Raw genomic sequence first — 15,155 nt, 5'->3', positions numbered from 1 at the left:
TACCACCCCCATCGTTCCCATCCCATCCCGCCACCCCTACCCTGGCGACGGTGCCCGGTGCCCGGGATGAGGACTCTGGTCGTCCACGCCACGAACCCCCCGTGTTCCCCTGCCCCGCTCCCGGTTCCCGCCCCGCCGCGGGCGCGGCTCCTCCCGCGGCCCTTACGGGAAGCGCGGCCCCGCCCGGGCCCGGCACCGCCCCGTGGGGGCGGACCCGCTATAAGTGCCGCGGCCGCCCGGCCGCCCTCAGTGCCCTCCGCGCCGCCCGTCTAACCCTGGCCGTACCCGCTCCCGCTCCGCCGCCCTCAGCCGCCCCTCGCCGCCGCCCGCCGCCCCGCGGCACCGCCATGATCGTGGAGAGCAGCCGGGACGCGGCGCCCGATGGCGGCGACGGCGGCGCCCTCAGCAGCCCCATCAACCTCGCTTATTTCTACGGGGCCTCGCCCCACTCTAGCGAGGGCAGCTGCTCGCCGGCGCACTCCTCCGCGCCGGGCTCGCCGGGATCCGACTCGGACCTCTCGGTGAGCAGCCGCGGCGGCGGCCGGAGGGACCCCCGGGGCGGCCCCCGCCCCGCGCTGCAAGGTACGGCGTGTCCTCCGGCCCGGGGGGGGGCGGGGAGGGCGCGGAGCCGCGGTCCGCGCTTTGTCCCTACGGGGGGCGAAGCCGGTCGCCGACCCTTTCGGGTTGAAAAGCCGCCGAAGCGGTGAAAAGCGGGAGTGCCGCGTCGGGCGGGCGCGGCTCGCAGGCGCTGCAAGCCCAGCGCCGGGGTGTTCCCATCCTTGGGAGCGGGAGCGGCCGGGGGGGTGCCCGGACGAGGGGGCAGCGGAGGAGCTGCACGCCCGTGAGATGATGGAGGGGATGCGGGGGGCAGCGCCCTGGCTCCTCTCTGCTAACCCGGGGTTTAGGTGGTTTTCCACAAGAGTTCCCGGCTTTGTATTTTTTTCTTTTTTTTTTTTTTTTTTTTGTGATAACGGAATCAGAGGTTAAAATTCGGGTTTTGTTTTCGTGTCTCCGCAGTTGACCAACACATGGGGGGGGGAAAGCAGCACAGAGGACCTTTCCAGGGTGTCCGCGTGAAGAACTCCGTGAAGGAGCTCCTGCTGCATTTCAGGAGCAGCAAACAGATGTCCTCGGGCCCCGCCACTGACGAAAGCAAGGTAACCGGCATTTTTGTACACTGCTTTTTGTACATTTGCTTTTAATGGTTACTGTGCCTTGCGATAACGCTAGAAATGAGCTGCTGCTTTATCTGATGTGACTGGAATCAGTGTTTTTCCTTTTCAACACATAATGGAAGAATACTGCTGGGCAGAAATCGGTGGAAAGGTTTACCGTGGGAGAAGGAAGCACTTAAAAATGTTCTTATGAAGCTTTATTTTCTAAAGGGAGTTTGGGTAAAGATACATTTGTGTTACGAAACCACAGAAACTCCCTGTTAACTGCAATGAGATCATTCATTGGAAGGGTTGGGGATTCTTCTCAGGAGAGATTTGTTTGTCGTGCTCTTGTGCTTCTCTGTGCAGAGCACATAGTATAAAGGTAGGCCCTTCCACTTCCAGTCTGAAAAGACAGGAAAAAATACAGGAAATTCTGAGAAGATAAAGGGTATTTTTGATTTTATTAGAATAGTTTTTCTGAGTGTGTATTTGCGAGCTTTCTAGATAAGTCACTGAAAGATTTTTGCATGGAAAAGTTCCCGGCATTGGAGAACTGTAAAACTGGCTGGCTTATTCATGTTTAAAAGAAATCCTTCAGAAGGAACAGTATCTTTCTCTAGATTTTCTGGAGTTTTGTGGTATTGTAACAAATAGCTTAAAAAGCCTAAAGAAAAATGGTGGTTTTCATTTAAATTTCATGAAAGTATTTCCATTTTCTAACCTTAATTAAAAGCAATTAAGTTAGGGTTAGACAACCATGTACTAGAATTACTATAAGGTGTATTCTGTGTTTATAGAAGGAAGTTATTGCTGCTTTCTTGGTGTTTTTATTGCTGTTGTTTGTTTTGTTTTGTTTTTTTTTCCCCTCTAATAACATTATAATAACAGAATAATCTGGATTTTTCTTGAAAGGCACAAGGAGGATTGGTGAACTACGAGCCATACACAGGTAGATTGTTTTTTTTTTTATACAAACCTTGCAGTATTAAATCAGTTGTAAGAGTAACCTCCAAATGGATTCTAAATTTGTTTACTTTTCAACAGAGCTGAAGAGCATACTAGGTCACAGTGGCAAAAGAAAGGCTCCTGAGCTCCTTTCTGATGGACCTTCTTTCAAACGCCAAGCTAATATTCACTCACATCTCCTGGTAAGTTTGTAGTAATTTTTGCTTTATACAATCAGAAACTGCCAGATACAACTGTACCTCTAACTTTCTGGGGCTTGTTTTGATTTTTTTTTTTTCCTCCTGTCAGACACCACCCCAGACACCAACTTCTATGGATAACATGGAAGAGACACATAAAAACGACCCAAAGCATGACAGTAGTTCTGATCTGCTGCAGAACATCATAAACATCAAGAACGAGTCGAGCCCCATTTCCCTGAACACGGTGCAGGTGAGCTGGATGCACTCTGTCTCCAGTCACGGCTCGCCCGGTGAGCAGTACCAGGACAGCCCAGGAACACAGGCTTTCTCCCCGTCCCAGAAATACCAGCCATTCCAAGATCATACCAACCAGCATATACTTGATCCACCGCAACATTACCAGTTCCCCCCATCCCAGAACCAAGATTTGTCACAGAGTTATCCTTCAGATCCCTCCCTGGAGTACAGGCCGTTTGCTGCCAATGACCAGTCTCCTGCCTACCAGCAGAACACCTTTGAGAGCCATGAACTGCAGTACTGCCCGTCCCAGAGCTTCTCCTCCCTCTTGAATGACTCTGAAGGCTCGGAGGGCATCTCCACTCCCCTCCAGCCTCTGCCCAGTGCCCACCCACAGGCTGATGTTGCCCCTCACGCCCCGAACTTCAGCTTGCTTTCCAGCAACATCTGTGGTGGTCTGGAGCGCAGTGTCTCTTTGGCTGCTCTGAATGTCTCTCTACCTGATCAAAGCATTGCCAGAAGTACGACACAGCTGGGCAAGTCATTTTTTCAATGGCAAGTGGAGCAGGAGGAAAACAAACTGGCTAACATATCTCAAGACCAGTTCCTTGCAAAAGATTCGGATGGAGACACGTGAGTGCCGTTTATCTTGGTATTTCTTATGTGGGAGGTTGGGGAATGGTTTTGCTTTTTGGTGGACTGGGGAGGGAGTTGAGAGGCGGGGTGGTGTAGTGGAAGCCGTTCAGTAGCAGTGTTTGTGTCATGAGTGCAGTAGTTCAAGGTAATCAAGCAAAACATGTGGTCTTGCTGATGGCTGTGATGCAAAGAGTTGCAGCACACTGAGTAGATGAGGTGTTTATATTGTCTAATTTTGAGTACTTATCAATAGACTTTGGTAAGTGGAGAGAAAAACATTCAACTTTAGATGCTTTAAATTGCCCTGGTAAGAAAGTACCCATGTTCCTGTCTTAGTTATGCAGAGAAGGTCTGAAGCTGGCAGCATAACACCCCCTACCATGTGTTTGGATCTCTAATGTCTTGAGCCCTGGTTTGTATGGTGGTGTAACTGTTTCCCCTCTTTCCTGCAGCTTCCTTCACATTGCTGTTGCCCAGGGCCGTCGAGCACTCTCCTATGTTCTTGCAAGGAAGATGGCTGCCATGCACATGCTGGATATTAAAGAGCACAATGGCCAGGTGAGGTTCTCAAAAGCCTTTGCACCTGCTTTGTGCACCTGAGTGCTTCCTGCATGTCTGGACCTTGAGAAAGATGTGGTGAAATGCTTATTTAATATTAACCCCAAGATTTAGCCTGCATACTAATATTAACCTTGAGCTAATAATACTTCTTGGGATCACCTTGAGCTGGTAAAACTATGTGCTCTGCTTCATTTGTCCTGGCTTCCTAGTATTCATAATCACTGCTTAAATAATACCAGGCAGCTAGGCTTTTTATTTGTTTTAGTTGCTCTTTCCTGTTAGAGATCAGATGACTAATAGCTTAAATTTTCTTCTTGATGTTTGCAGAGCGCTTTCCAGGTTGCTGTGGCTGCCAACCAGCATCTCATTGTGCAGGACTTGGTTAGCTTGGGGGCTCAAGTCAACACCACAGACTGCTGGGGTAGAACGCCGCTGCATGTTTGTGCTGAGAAGGGGCATGCCCAGGTCCTCCAGGTAAGAACCAGCAGACACAGCTCTGCCCCGGCCGTTAACGCTTACACGTCGTGTTAGTTGTCTTGGGGAAACTCTGGAAACATCACTCCTTCCTTTATCTTTTCTCTCTGTGGGTAGCCCTGTGAGTGTGTCTCAGGGCTCTACATTAACAGCTTGAAGTGAGACTGAATTTCACATTAAGGTTCTCACCAACATTTTGAAGTCATTTACTGGAATCCTCTAGTCTACCAAACCAATAAATAAGTCTCCTCTTAATCGTAGCATGGTTTGAGTTGGAAGGGATTTTTAAGATTATCTTGTTCCAGCTACCCTGTTGTGTTCAGAGACACCTTTCAATAGATGAGGTTGTTCGGAGCCCCATCCAGCCTGGTCTTGAACACTTACAGGGATGCCCTTTTTATTGCAACTTTGTTGCAGTAAGACTGCATACAAACTTGAAGTGGTATGTGGTTTGGATAAGACCTAAATGTGTACCTCTTCTGACTTTTGTAGGCAATCCAAAAGGGAGCCATGGGAAGCAATCAGTATGTGGACCTTGAGGCAACAAACTATGATGGTGAGCAGTTAAGAGTTTATAATTTACAGAGTTACTGGATACTACAATGTTTTATAGGTGCTGATGTGAATGTTATCTTGGATTGAGAAGCAAGAAAATGGAGTGTTTTTTTGTCAGTTAGGGTTTTACAGTCACAATCTGTCAGATAAAAACATGGTTAGTCTGTGTCTGTCAGGACCTCTTTCCTCTTGCATACGATTGCCACGTTTGGCACAGAGAGTGTAGGTAGTAATTGGCTATTGTTTAAAACATTTGAGTGCCAGCATTACATCAGTGGATACAGAAGCCAGAATCTCTGGCACTCGAGAGCTGCTTTATTTGGACCTCTTTTCCATAAACAGCTCTTTCTAATGTATATTTTGTAAAAAAATATATTAGAAACTGATTCTTTCATTATCTGCTGGCTGAGAGCTCACTGTAGGTTGCTACTTAACTCCTACAGTGTTGGACAACCCAAATCTCAAGCTGCTTGGGAGCAGTCACTGTCACTTGCAAATATGGAACCATCCCTGGGCTTAATGGGATGAGAAGCAATTTTATCCAGCCTTTGAAACAAGCAGCCAGATAATACTTCTGTATTGTACTTGTTCATTAATGATGATTTTAATTTTTTTTATGTTAAGGTATGACAGCGTTGCACTGTGCAGTTCTGGCCCATAATGCTGTGCTGCATGAACTGCAGAACAGTCAGCCACCTCACTCCCCTGAGGTCCAGGAGCTTCTGCTGAGAAACAAGAGCCTGGTAGAAACTATCAAGACTCTGATACAAATGGGAGCCTCTGTTGAAGCAAAAGTAAGTAAAATGGTTTAGTCTGAAGTGCCAGATCCAGAGAGAATGTGGAAGCAGAACATGTCGCTTTCTCTCACACCACATTTCAGCTTTATTACAAAGGAAGTAGACTAATTTGAAAGCTTCCCTACAGTTTGATTTGCCCAAATGGGATGAGAATGTTGCATTTATTCAGAGCAGGGAGCAAGGTATTATCAATGCAAATGAACCCTAGGGAAAGAGGGAGGTGACAGTCTAATTTCTGGATTAAAAATGACTCTACGCTGGCTGCAGTTAGTAGTGTTGTAAAAGTAAGAATATCTCTGGAGCACTCTGAGGTATCCATAGTAATGGGGTACTGATGGTACTTTGTTTTTGAACTACAACATCTAATTAAAAACTGCTTCCTTGTACAGTTCAGGTCTGTGCTGGGCCAGACTGTTACTTAGCCAAAATATCAAAATGTTACATTATGTAAGCTTACCTCCAGATGAGCTCAGGTCTGCTGTTCATCAGGTGTTGATATTAAAATATATATTCAGATTGACTTTTGATGAATTGTAGTGCAAGTATGTTTGTTCAACACTCTGCAATTACTTTGCTTTCTGTTTTTGTTTGTCTACATGTTCACCCTGGATAGGTGAAGCACCTGCAGGGAAGACTAACAGTTTCTTTCTTGATAGGATCGCAAAAGTGGTCGCTCTGCTTTACATTTGGCAGCAGAAGAAGCAAACCTGGAGCTCATTCGTCTGTTTTTGGAGCTGCCCAACTGCCTCTCTTTTGTTAATGCAAAGGTATGGTAGTTTTCCTGTAATGCAGATAAAATCTGGGATGTGCTCGTGTGTGGCACCGCAAGTGTCCTGAGTCTTATGCCCCCACCTTTCCTTCATGGAGTTGCTTTGCCGTTTTCAGGCTTACAATGGCAACACGGCACTCCACGTGGCTGCTAGCCTGCAGTATCGGGTGAGCCAGCTGGATGCTGTGCGCCTGCTGATGCGTAAGGGAGCTGATCCAAGTGCCAGAAACTTGGAGAATGAACAGCCAGTTCACCTGGTTCCTGATGGCCTTGTAGGAGAACAGGTAAAATCATAACAACCCTCTCCTTCCATCTGTCCCTATCTACACAAGAGCTTTATTCCTCTCCAAAAATTTCTTTTGGGTTTTGAGTTGCAGCTTTTAAGGAAAAGATTTAGCAAGTGCCACTTTATTCAGAGATCTTTAGTTTCAACGTCAAGATCAGGCAGAATATACAAAGACTTGGAATTTTAGATTTCACTTGTACCTTTATTTTTTCCGTCTCAAAAGCTTTTTTCTGTCAAGATAGGTGTTGTCTTTGTAACCTTGCAACATACTGGAGGTAATACTCCTTCTCCAGTTCATCTCAGTATGACCCATGATTGTGCTTTTGTTGCTCTTGTCGTAGTTAGTAAAGGCAGTTCTTAGACCAAAGTTACAGATGGAGAAAATCCCTTTTTCCTAGGAGCTGTATAAATACATGATGAAAGAGGTGACTCTTGGCATAAGAGACTTGTAACTTAAGCACAACTGAGTTGCTGACTATTGCCTTTCATTGGTTCAAGTGCTGTGAAATTGGATCAATTCTTGTGTAACTGAACTCAGAACCTAGGCTTAGATAAATGAGGAGTGCAAAACTGGGTCTAGGGTGGGGTTTTATTTTCAGATTATGAGTCGCTTTAGGGTGATGAATACTAATGGTTTTGTGTCTTTCTCTTCTCCAGATAAGACGTATCCTAAAAGGGAAGGCGATTCAGCAGAGAGTGTCGCCGTTTTAGGCTCCATGTTTCTTGGAGTTCAGCAACTCACACTCACTGTCAGTCAGGCAGTCCTAATGTATCTGTAAATAGACCATTTGCCTGGTGTGGGCAAATGTTAGTTGTTTCTATGAAACAAAAGCATTTTGTTCACTATTATATAGTGGGTTATATAAGAGTTAAAAACAAAACCTCAAACCCCAACAATCAAATTCCTCTGACCAAACGGGAATGTTTAATTCCCAAGTATGTGGAACATTTGCCTGGATACCTGGATTTCACAGCTATGGCAAGACTGATTTTATTTAAACAGCCATACAGATAACTTCTAGACGAGGGAAATTCTGCAGGATTTTTTTTTTCTTTTTTTTTTTTTTAGAGAGAGCTGATACAGTTTAACAGTACAGCCTTTGTAATGTTTTGTGTTTTAAATAACACTTAAGTGCAAGAGAAATTAAATATTTTTGAAGTTGAACATTTATTTATGTAACTTTTTAGCTTTCTTCCAATATCTTGTGCAGGATTGTATATAGTCACTGGCATTATTGTACAGCTGTATATTTCTAAGAATCTATTGATCACTTAGGGAATGACCTGAAGAAACAAGTTCCTTGATCCTGAACTTGCAAATTGCATATAGAGTTTTAATACTAGACTGGTGCAAATCAGGTAAATTCTGTTGTTTTGAAAGAGTGAAGATGGAAAGTACAGTTAAGATTGTCCTGGCACTGTTGTTAATAACACATGAAAAACCATGCTTCTTCAAGGGACTATCAGTTTTTCTCATGCCCAGTAGGGGTTTTTCTTTTGATGGAGCAATAGATTGAGAGAGAAAGATCATGACTCTTATAGTGTATATGTAACTTGCACTTTAAGGGATATGATCCTGGTTCAGTGCAAGTATTTAGCATGCACTTAAACTGTTGATGCATGCTGAAATATCTCCATGTTAATTGTAATACTTCAACATGTGTAAGCCCCACTATGTTGGTAGGGCTTAAGCACATGCATAAGTACCTTGCTGAATTGAGCTCTAGTTAATTCTAGAGACTTAATGTTTTCCACCTCCTGAGCAGACTTAGTCCATTTATGGTTTTACCTTATAGGTATAGTGGTTAGCCAAGTAATATTTGAAGTTAATGTTTTTCTATTTTTTAATAATTATGATTATTAATGCAAAATGTATACTAATGATGCTGTATACTTGTGTTCTGTTGGAAAAAACTTCCTCTTATCAGTTTCTGAATGATCTGTGCTGGGCTCTAATCCAGTAATGTGTTCTTTCTATGGTCTTTGCTCTTAAGCTGTTTTTGCATCACATGCAATTCTCTGCCATAACCATTTAATTAGTCTGATTTTGCTGTTTTGACAAAGTATGTCTTGTAGACAAGCTAAATGAAAAAAATCTGATATGTGGAGGCTTAGTTGCAATGTATTTCTTGAAGGGTCACATGTAACTTGTGTTTGAATAAACATGATAATTAAATTTTGGTGGTTATTGTGTGTGATACAAACAATGACAATGAAATCAAGCTTGAGATAAATCTGATTTTAGCATGGTAATACTGTGAGGCTCTAAGGTAATTTGTTAAGAATGAAATGAAGTCTCCCCATCCTGCTGTTAAGGCTTTCCCTTGTTTGATGCTGGTTTTGAAGCTGGTGCTTGCATGTTCTGGGTCATGCACTGTGCAGTTGTATTGCCTGTGTATTTAGTAGATATGCCCCAAATAGAGATAATAGTCACCAGATTGTTCAAATTGCAGGTTGTCACTTGAACACTTGTCCCTGTGTACTTGAAAGTTCTGACAAGAACTTTCTCATGTTCTTCCCATGACTTCCTTGCCTTGGCCCTCAGTTCTTGCAGCCCAGGCACAAGGGTCACCTTAGCACAGGTGGCAGTCTGTGTAGCCAAATGGGGCCATACACATGGAGGTGGGCTGTGCTTGCTTCACAGATAAGAAAATGGGCTCTGAGCTGGCAGCAATCCTTCAGGAGGAAGAGCTGCCATCACAGCCTGTCCTTGCTGAGCATGAAACTGGTGAGATGGCAATAGTCGAGAGGGAAAAGCGGATGAAACATTAGGATCTGCTACTGTGCTATTGTATAAACCCTTTGTCTGCCCCTGCCTTACTGCTCTGTGTGGTGAGGGTGTCCCCTCAGGTGAAAGTGTGGGGACTGGAAGAGGCCCAGAGGTGTGTAGGAGCTTCCTTCCAGGGAGCAAGAGAGTAAACTAGGGCAGTTCTGTAGAGCCAGGACAGGCCAGAGAAACTGGGTGGGGATGAACTGCTTGCTCTCCCAGCATGAGACCTGGAAGATATTGATGAAGGTAGCAAGCACACAACAGACAATAGGATGCAATTCCTAGAGATAGTAGAAAAATGGTAGAAACAAGACACTTGTTGATGCAGGAGAGCCTGGGTGCATACTTAGAAGAATAACATTTTTGGGGAGAGTTACTGAAGCAATTTACCAGGTGAGGCAGCCCACTCCGTGCTGAGGCACTGTCCTGCAGGCTTGCCCTACTCACAGCTCTTCCCTGAGGACTTGCTAATGGACACTTCACAGGCCTGATACCAGACTAATTTATTCTCTTTACTCAAATCACTGTGCCTAGACTGGTAGTGGTTCATGTGTTCAGTCTTACTTCACCGATACTGGTTGCACCCTTCATGAGAAGAAAACAGGTAAATCACCTCGCAGCCACTTGAGTCCTTCAGGGACATGCTTGCAGTTCCTCTGTTCCTGCCCTGTGCAAAAACTAATTGCTGAAAGTCTAAAAAATGGCTTTTTGTGCTGAGGTAAGGTGATGGAGGGAGGAAACTGTGCATTTTTTAGCAGATAAGACTGTGAAATGATGATGGAGACTGGAAATGGAATTGAATTTCTAGTTAGGATATGCAAAGATGAAATGGCACTGCTTTATGTGAACAGCTAATTGGTTCTAGATTGTGCTGAAGATGCTGTCATCTCCTCCTCTCACTGCAAGTGACCCTGCCTTGGGTACATACTTTTTATTTTTATGAAGAGCCCAATAGTACTCTTTCCAGATAATTTTCATTTTCTTTATAAAAGGTGATTACACAGGAAAAAGATTTGCTGACAAGATATTCTGGGCCTTCAGTCTGATCTGACTGCCTGGCTCTCCTTTCTGGGTGGCATTACCTGAGTCATCTCATAAAGGGATAAAGTCCTTTGGGCTTATTAGGTTGGCAGAATATTAGGATGTGTTCGACCAATGCTTGAGCATGAAGTAGGTGGTGCTGGTGAGAGGCATTTAGAAGCAGTGTGGTACTTTCGGTGGCACTTGTGCCCTTCTGGAAGGGGCACTCCTGGCACTCCAAGTCAGAAAATTCTTAAGGGGAGACTGAAGTGTTTGAAGCTAATTTAATTTGCCTAGAGCCTAATTTCATTGTCTCAAGAGTTCAGTAGGCAATTTCACAACAAAGCATCCCTACTCTAACTGACTCATTTTTCTCCCCTGTGATCTTAGAAAGGTCTGCCATATCTGACATGATATAACTAGCTATTAGAAACAATCCCTTTTTACTGAAGGGGAAGCAACACTAAATATTTTGCAGGCTGATAGTGTTTTCCTGAAAATTTGTGATGCTGGGAAAGTGCTGAATAGCTTTTATTGATGTGGATGCAGGCTCACCATTTATTTCTCTGGTTGGAGTAGAGATAGAAGAGACTCTGGCTGAGGTCTGAGTAGGAATATTAAGACACATGGTGCTTTGTTCCCAGGATGTTTCTGATTTGTTTGTCTAAGTAAGCCAAACCTCAGTAAAGAGTTGCTTTCTGATTTTTGTGGACTATTCGTCTGGCTGCACTTGTGGAAGGTGGCAATCCATGGTTTACAAGAAATGTGTTCTGCTTCTGGAGATGGAAAAAGTACTTTTCCCACATCTGTTGCTCATTTTATATTTTTATCAGACAATAAAAACATAGCCAGGAAGTGCATTATTAGAGAGGCTGGGTGTGGTAGAAGTGACTGCAAAGATACGACATGAACGGCTTGTTCTTCTTGCCTGGCAGTTTGTGTATCTGGTTGCCTTTCTTTAAAAGAATATATATACTCTCCTGTGTAAGGGAACGGCTGAGGATGATTAAAGTGCAGTAAACATATAACGACAAAGAACAGGGTCCTGCAATTAAGTATCTGCCAAAAATTGACCTAGTATTTCAATGTATTAAAACCAAATTCTTCTATTTTTATCTATTACTTTTCATGAGTGTTTGGTGGTAGTTTTGGCCTGTGAGACTGGTGGCTTGGGAGTGTCCTACAACTGAATCCTCCTCAAATTGGTGAAGTGTCATCCAGCCTCTGATACCACACTTTTTACTTTTCCCGAGTAGGATGAGGACCAACATTGCTGTGCAGACACTGGCCTATGCTTGGGTTTAGAAAGGCAAGTGGCATCCCCAGACATCAGGGCACCTTTCAAGCAGCATTTCACTTCCTTCCCCCACTGCCCCTGGACTGCTGTTATTTCTGCCTGTAAATGAGGCAGAACTAGCCTCGAAATGAAGTTGTTCCTGACAGGTAGTCTTGCTACCTAGGAATGCTCATCTGTGCACAAAGGCCATATGGGCAGCTCTGTTTCCTGGCAAAATTTCCTTATTGTTGTTGGCTAATGGACCAGTTTCTAATCTTACAGTATTTCTTTAGGTCCAATCACTGATAGCAAAACACTCAAGGCAGCACTAATGAAATTGGGAACCACACTAGTACGGACGTGCTACACCAGAGATTGTCTCTAATTTGGGTGCTGTTTTCTCCTTCAGACAGTCTCTTTTCTAATAGTGAGATTTGGGGGTTGGTTTCTTCTTCAGGCACTTCTCTTAGGCTTACTGGAGAAGAGTAGCATATCCTGGGCTGTGTTTTCTTGAGATCTGTTTGTTTTCAGCTCTCATGATTGAGACTGACTCAGTAAGTCTTTGTTTTACCTGGTAAACCTTACTCTTAGCACTGAAAACATGATCTAGGCTGTTTTGAGAAAGTGATTGCTGTGCTAACCAACTTGTACTTCACACGTGGTTTTCCCCTTAGTTTCTGGTGAAATTTTTCCCTTCCCGTTTGCTGGTCAGAAAGCCTGAGGGAAAGATGATTGAGGTGGTGCTTTAGATTTAGAAGGGGGAGCAGACAATTGAAAGAAGTTGCACAGTGCTTCTGTAGACTTGTCTGGGCTGCAAGTCAGATTGAGGAGTCTGAGTGAAATGTCTTGTGGTTGCAGTGCAGAGATGCTTCTGCACATGCTTAATGAAAGCTTGTAGTTCTGTTCAGATGGTCTTGGTCACATAGGTGACCTTTTGGTACCACAGCAGGTACCATTTGTTTCTGAGGTAGGTCGTGGTAGTAAATGCTGCATGTTGGCTTCCTGTAGCTGGTTTTTAGGCCCCAAACAAAAGACCTTTTCAGCAGTGCTGAGCTCTTTCCATTGACTCAAGCTGGGAGAGGTAGAATTTGGATCATTTCAGTACATGGCTCCTTGGGACAGCCTTCAGTCATTGCTTATGTGGCTCTTGAGGCCTTTCTGGGAAGGCCCAGAGCTGCCTCACAAGCTTCAGACTCAGGCTTGCCTTAGAAAAGGACAGGGACTACATAAACACTGCTGTTCATGGCCAGCCAATAAACCCTGGAGAGCCGAGCAGGTACCTCTTGTTATTATCCTCTGGTAGACCATAGGTCCTTGCTCAAGGACTTTCATTCCACTAGAAACAGTCCAGTAAGTGATGCCAATAAATCTGGGGTTTCTTTAAGAATTGGAAATTTGAGGTCACAGTGATGAAAGATCCTGAGAGATGCTTACGATGCTCCCTATGCCCTTGTCCTCTGTTCTGTGCTGAATAGTTGGGCATACAGTGTAGGAGTAAGAACTGGGTTGCCAGTGGAACCCCATGTACATTTTTCAAGGAAGAGTTTTAGGACCAATGTAAGAAAAACCACCAAGATAGTAGCATGCTATTATCATTATTCATCAATAGATTCCCAGGTGGCTTCAAAAGCCACTAGTAATCACGAGTCCCATCAGCTAGATAAGAAACCAGAAGCAGAGAGAAGGAAAAAAGCTCGTCTGAAGATACTCAAGGAACCACAGGAGCTTCATCTGAAGGCAGTGCAGGCTTGCAATTATCCTTCTAGTTGCCTGCTCTTTCAAAATTTGCCAAGTAAGACAGTAAGCAATGACTGACCTGTAGGTCATTCATGATTATTTTGTAGGTCATTCACATTTCTTTTGTAGGTATTCATGTTTAGTTCATGTCTTTTGCATGCTCCATTCAGAGACCCTTCCTGTGATACTGCTTTTGCTCACTGCTAGCATTGCCAGACTGCTGAAGCAGCCATCGTACAAAATCTCAAAAAGGAGCTTTTTCCCCTGAAAAATTTAATTTTTCTAAGCCATGATTGCTGGAACAGGAAGAGAAAAAGCAGAACAATACAAGGAAAAAATAGACCAGAGCAAATTGAGTATGTTATGATGGAAGTGAACTCTGAGCTAGACCAATGTCTCTAAAATCATTAAATTTTGTGAACATTTGAGGTAAAACTATGAAAACCTTCTTAAAGTGAGGTGAAATTGTATAAAGACATTTTAAAACCTCGTTGTAAAACATACTTAGTCATTAATGGATTTCTTACAAAAACAAGAAAGATGAGTCAAACTGAGGAATAAGCATTTGTCTCAGTGGTTTGAGCTTTTAACAGTGCTTAAGACACCGCCATGAATGCTCTGATGGAACTATACAAAATAAGTCTTCCTTCTGGGAGAGGGGTGAGAAGATTCAGCTTGAGACACGGATAACTCATTAGGAGGTAACCATGCCACTGGGTCAATTGCTCTGGTGCTCAGGATAGATGGACTTATCTTAAAAAAATAATAAGGGAGGGAAAAAGACTGTCTTTAAAAATTTAGCAGATAGGAGAAGATGCTTTACTGCTTTTATTTTTTTTTTTATTTTTACACAGCTTTTATCCACCTCTGTCCTTGCCCCTGGCTCTAGTCTCAGGCAGGTATGGTTTTTCATTTTCTCAAACTTTCTCACACATGTCTGTGAATAAAAAAACATGCATATGTAGAATGAGTTTATAATATGGATCAATTTATTTTTGTACTCTGTAGGAGAATTGTATGTATATACATGCATGCAAAATGTAAGTATGTAAAGTGTATTGTGTGGGAGTACATAAGGCAGCAAAACTCTTTAAAGAAGATGAATCTTTTTATCCAGGACTAGTTCATTACTTCAGAAGTTTTTACCATCTTTTGTTAAAAATAGACACTTTTCTAATACTATTCCCTTGAATTTGCAAATTGAATGTACTACTGAAAACCAAAACACTATGAAGAATAAAAGTCAGGTTTCTAATGGTTTTCTGTTCTGAGAATGAAAATCAACTTGGACTCTCCCATGCCTAGTAATGATGAAGCACTGTCCTTGGCTGTTGGTGAGGACCCTAATGTCCTCCCTTTTTCTTCATGAATTCATAAATCTGTACGTCTGTTGAACTAGTAAATCTTGCCATCTCTGCTCTCTGTTCCCATAAAGAGAAGGACCCCAGGAAATGTGTTTTGCATGTACCTTGTGGCACAGACGGCTGACTTAACACTGCAAAGGGCTGATCTGCCACCTGGAAAACAACACACAACACACCAGCAACTTCTAGTCCTCACCCAGGGCTGAAACCTGCCTGTGCAACCAGTAGTGCAAAGGCAGGTACCTTTGTACTTTATTATAGACACAGTAAACAAAGAATTTTTGTTTCTTCTCCCTTAGCTGTCATAATGAAATTTTATTATTGTAGTGGTTTTATCTGCCTTCTGATGAACATGAATGTCGTTAGCT

At 43.6% G+C, this 15,155-nt stretch overlaps 1 protein-coding gene across 1 annotated transcript; it reads left to right on the top strand.

Annotated features, from left to right (window-relative positions):
* Positions 1-480: 480 nt before the first annotated feature.
* On the top strand, positions 481-8,796 carry NFKBIZ (NFKB inhibitor zeta). The gene is made up of 12 exons (XM_027681569.1): positions 481-582; positions 1,018-1,157; positions 2,070-2,106; positions 2,202-2,305; positions 2,412-3,175; positions 3,631-3,736; positions 4,067-4,213; positions 4,706-4,769; positions 5,393-5,562; positions 6,222-6,332; positions 6,451-6,618; positions 7,278-8,796. The coding sequence occupies exons 2-12, from the start codon at positions 1,029-1,031 to the stop codon at positions 7,329-7,331; spliced, it is 1,854 nt and encodes a 617-aa protein (XP_027537370.1). The 5' UTR covers positions 481-582; positions 1,018-1,028; the 3' UTR covers positions 7,332-8,796.
* Positions 8,797-15,155: the final 6,359 nt, after the last annotated feature.

Source organism: Neopelma chrysocephalum, unplaced genomic scaffold (assembly GCF_003984885.1).
Source record: "Neopelma chrysocephalum unplaced genomic scaffold, ASM398488v2 Primary Assembly neopelma1_60, whole genome shotgun sequence".
NCBI lineage: Eukaryota > Metazoa > Chordata > Aves > Passeriformes > Pipridae > Neopelma > Neopelma chrysocephalum.
This window is presented reverse-complemented; position numbering and strand designations above follow the sequence as displayed.

What these genes read in the sequence shown, in the direction of transcription:
- NFKBIZ (XM_027681569.1), top strand. Translation starts at nt 1,029, where the DNA reads ATGGGGGGGGGAAAGCAGCACAGAGGACCTTTCCAGGGTGTCCGCGTG. An exon ending in GAACTACGAGCCATACACAG is followed by an intron (nt 2,107 to 2,201) that starts GTAGATTGTTTT and finishes ACTTTTCAACAG; the next exon opens with AGCTGAAGAGCATACTAGGT. An exon ending in GGCATGCCCAGGTCCTCCAG is followed by an intron (nt 4,214 to 4,705) that starts GTAAGAACCAGC and finishes TGACTTTTGTAG; the next exon opens with GCAATCCAAAAGGGAGCCAT.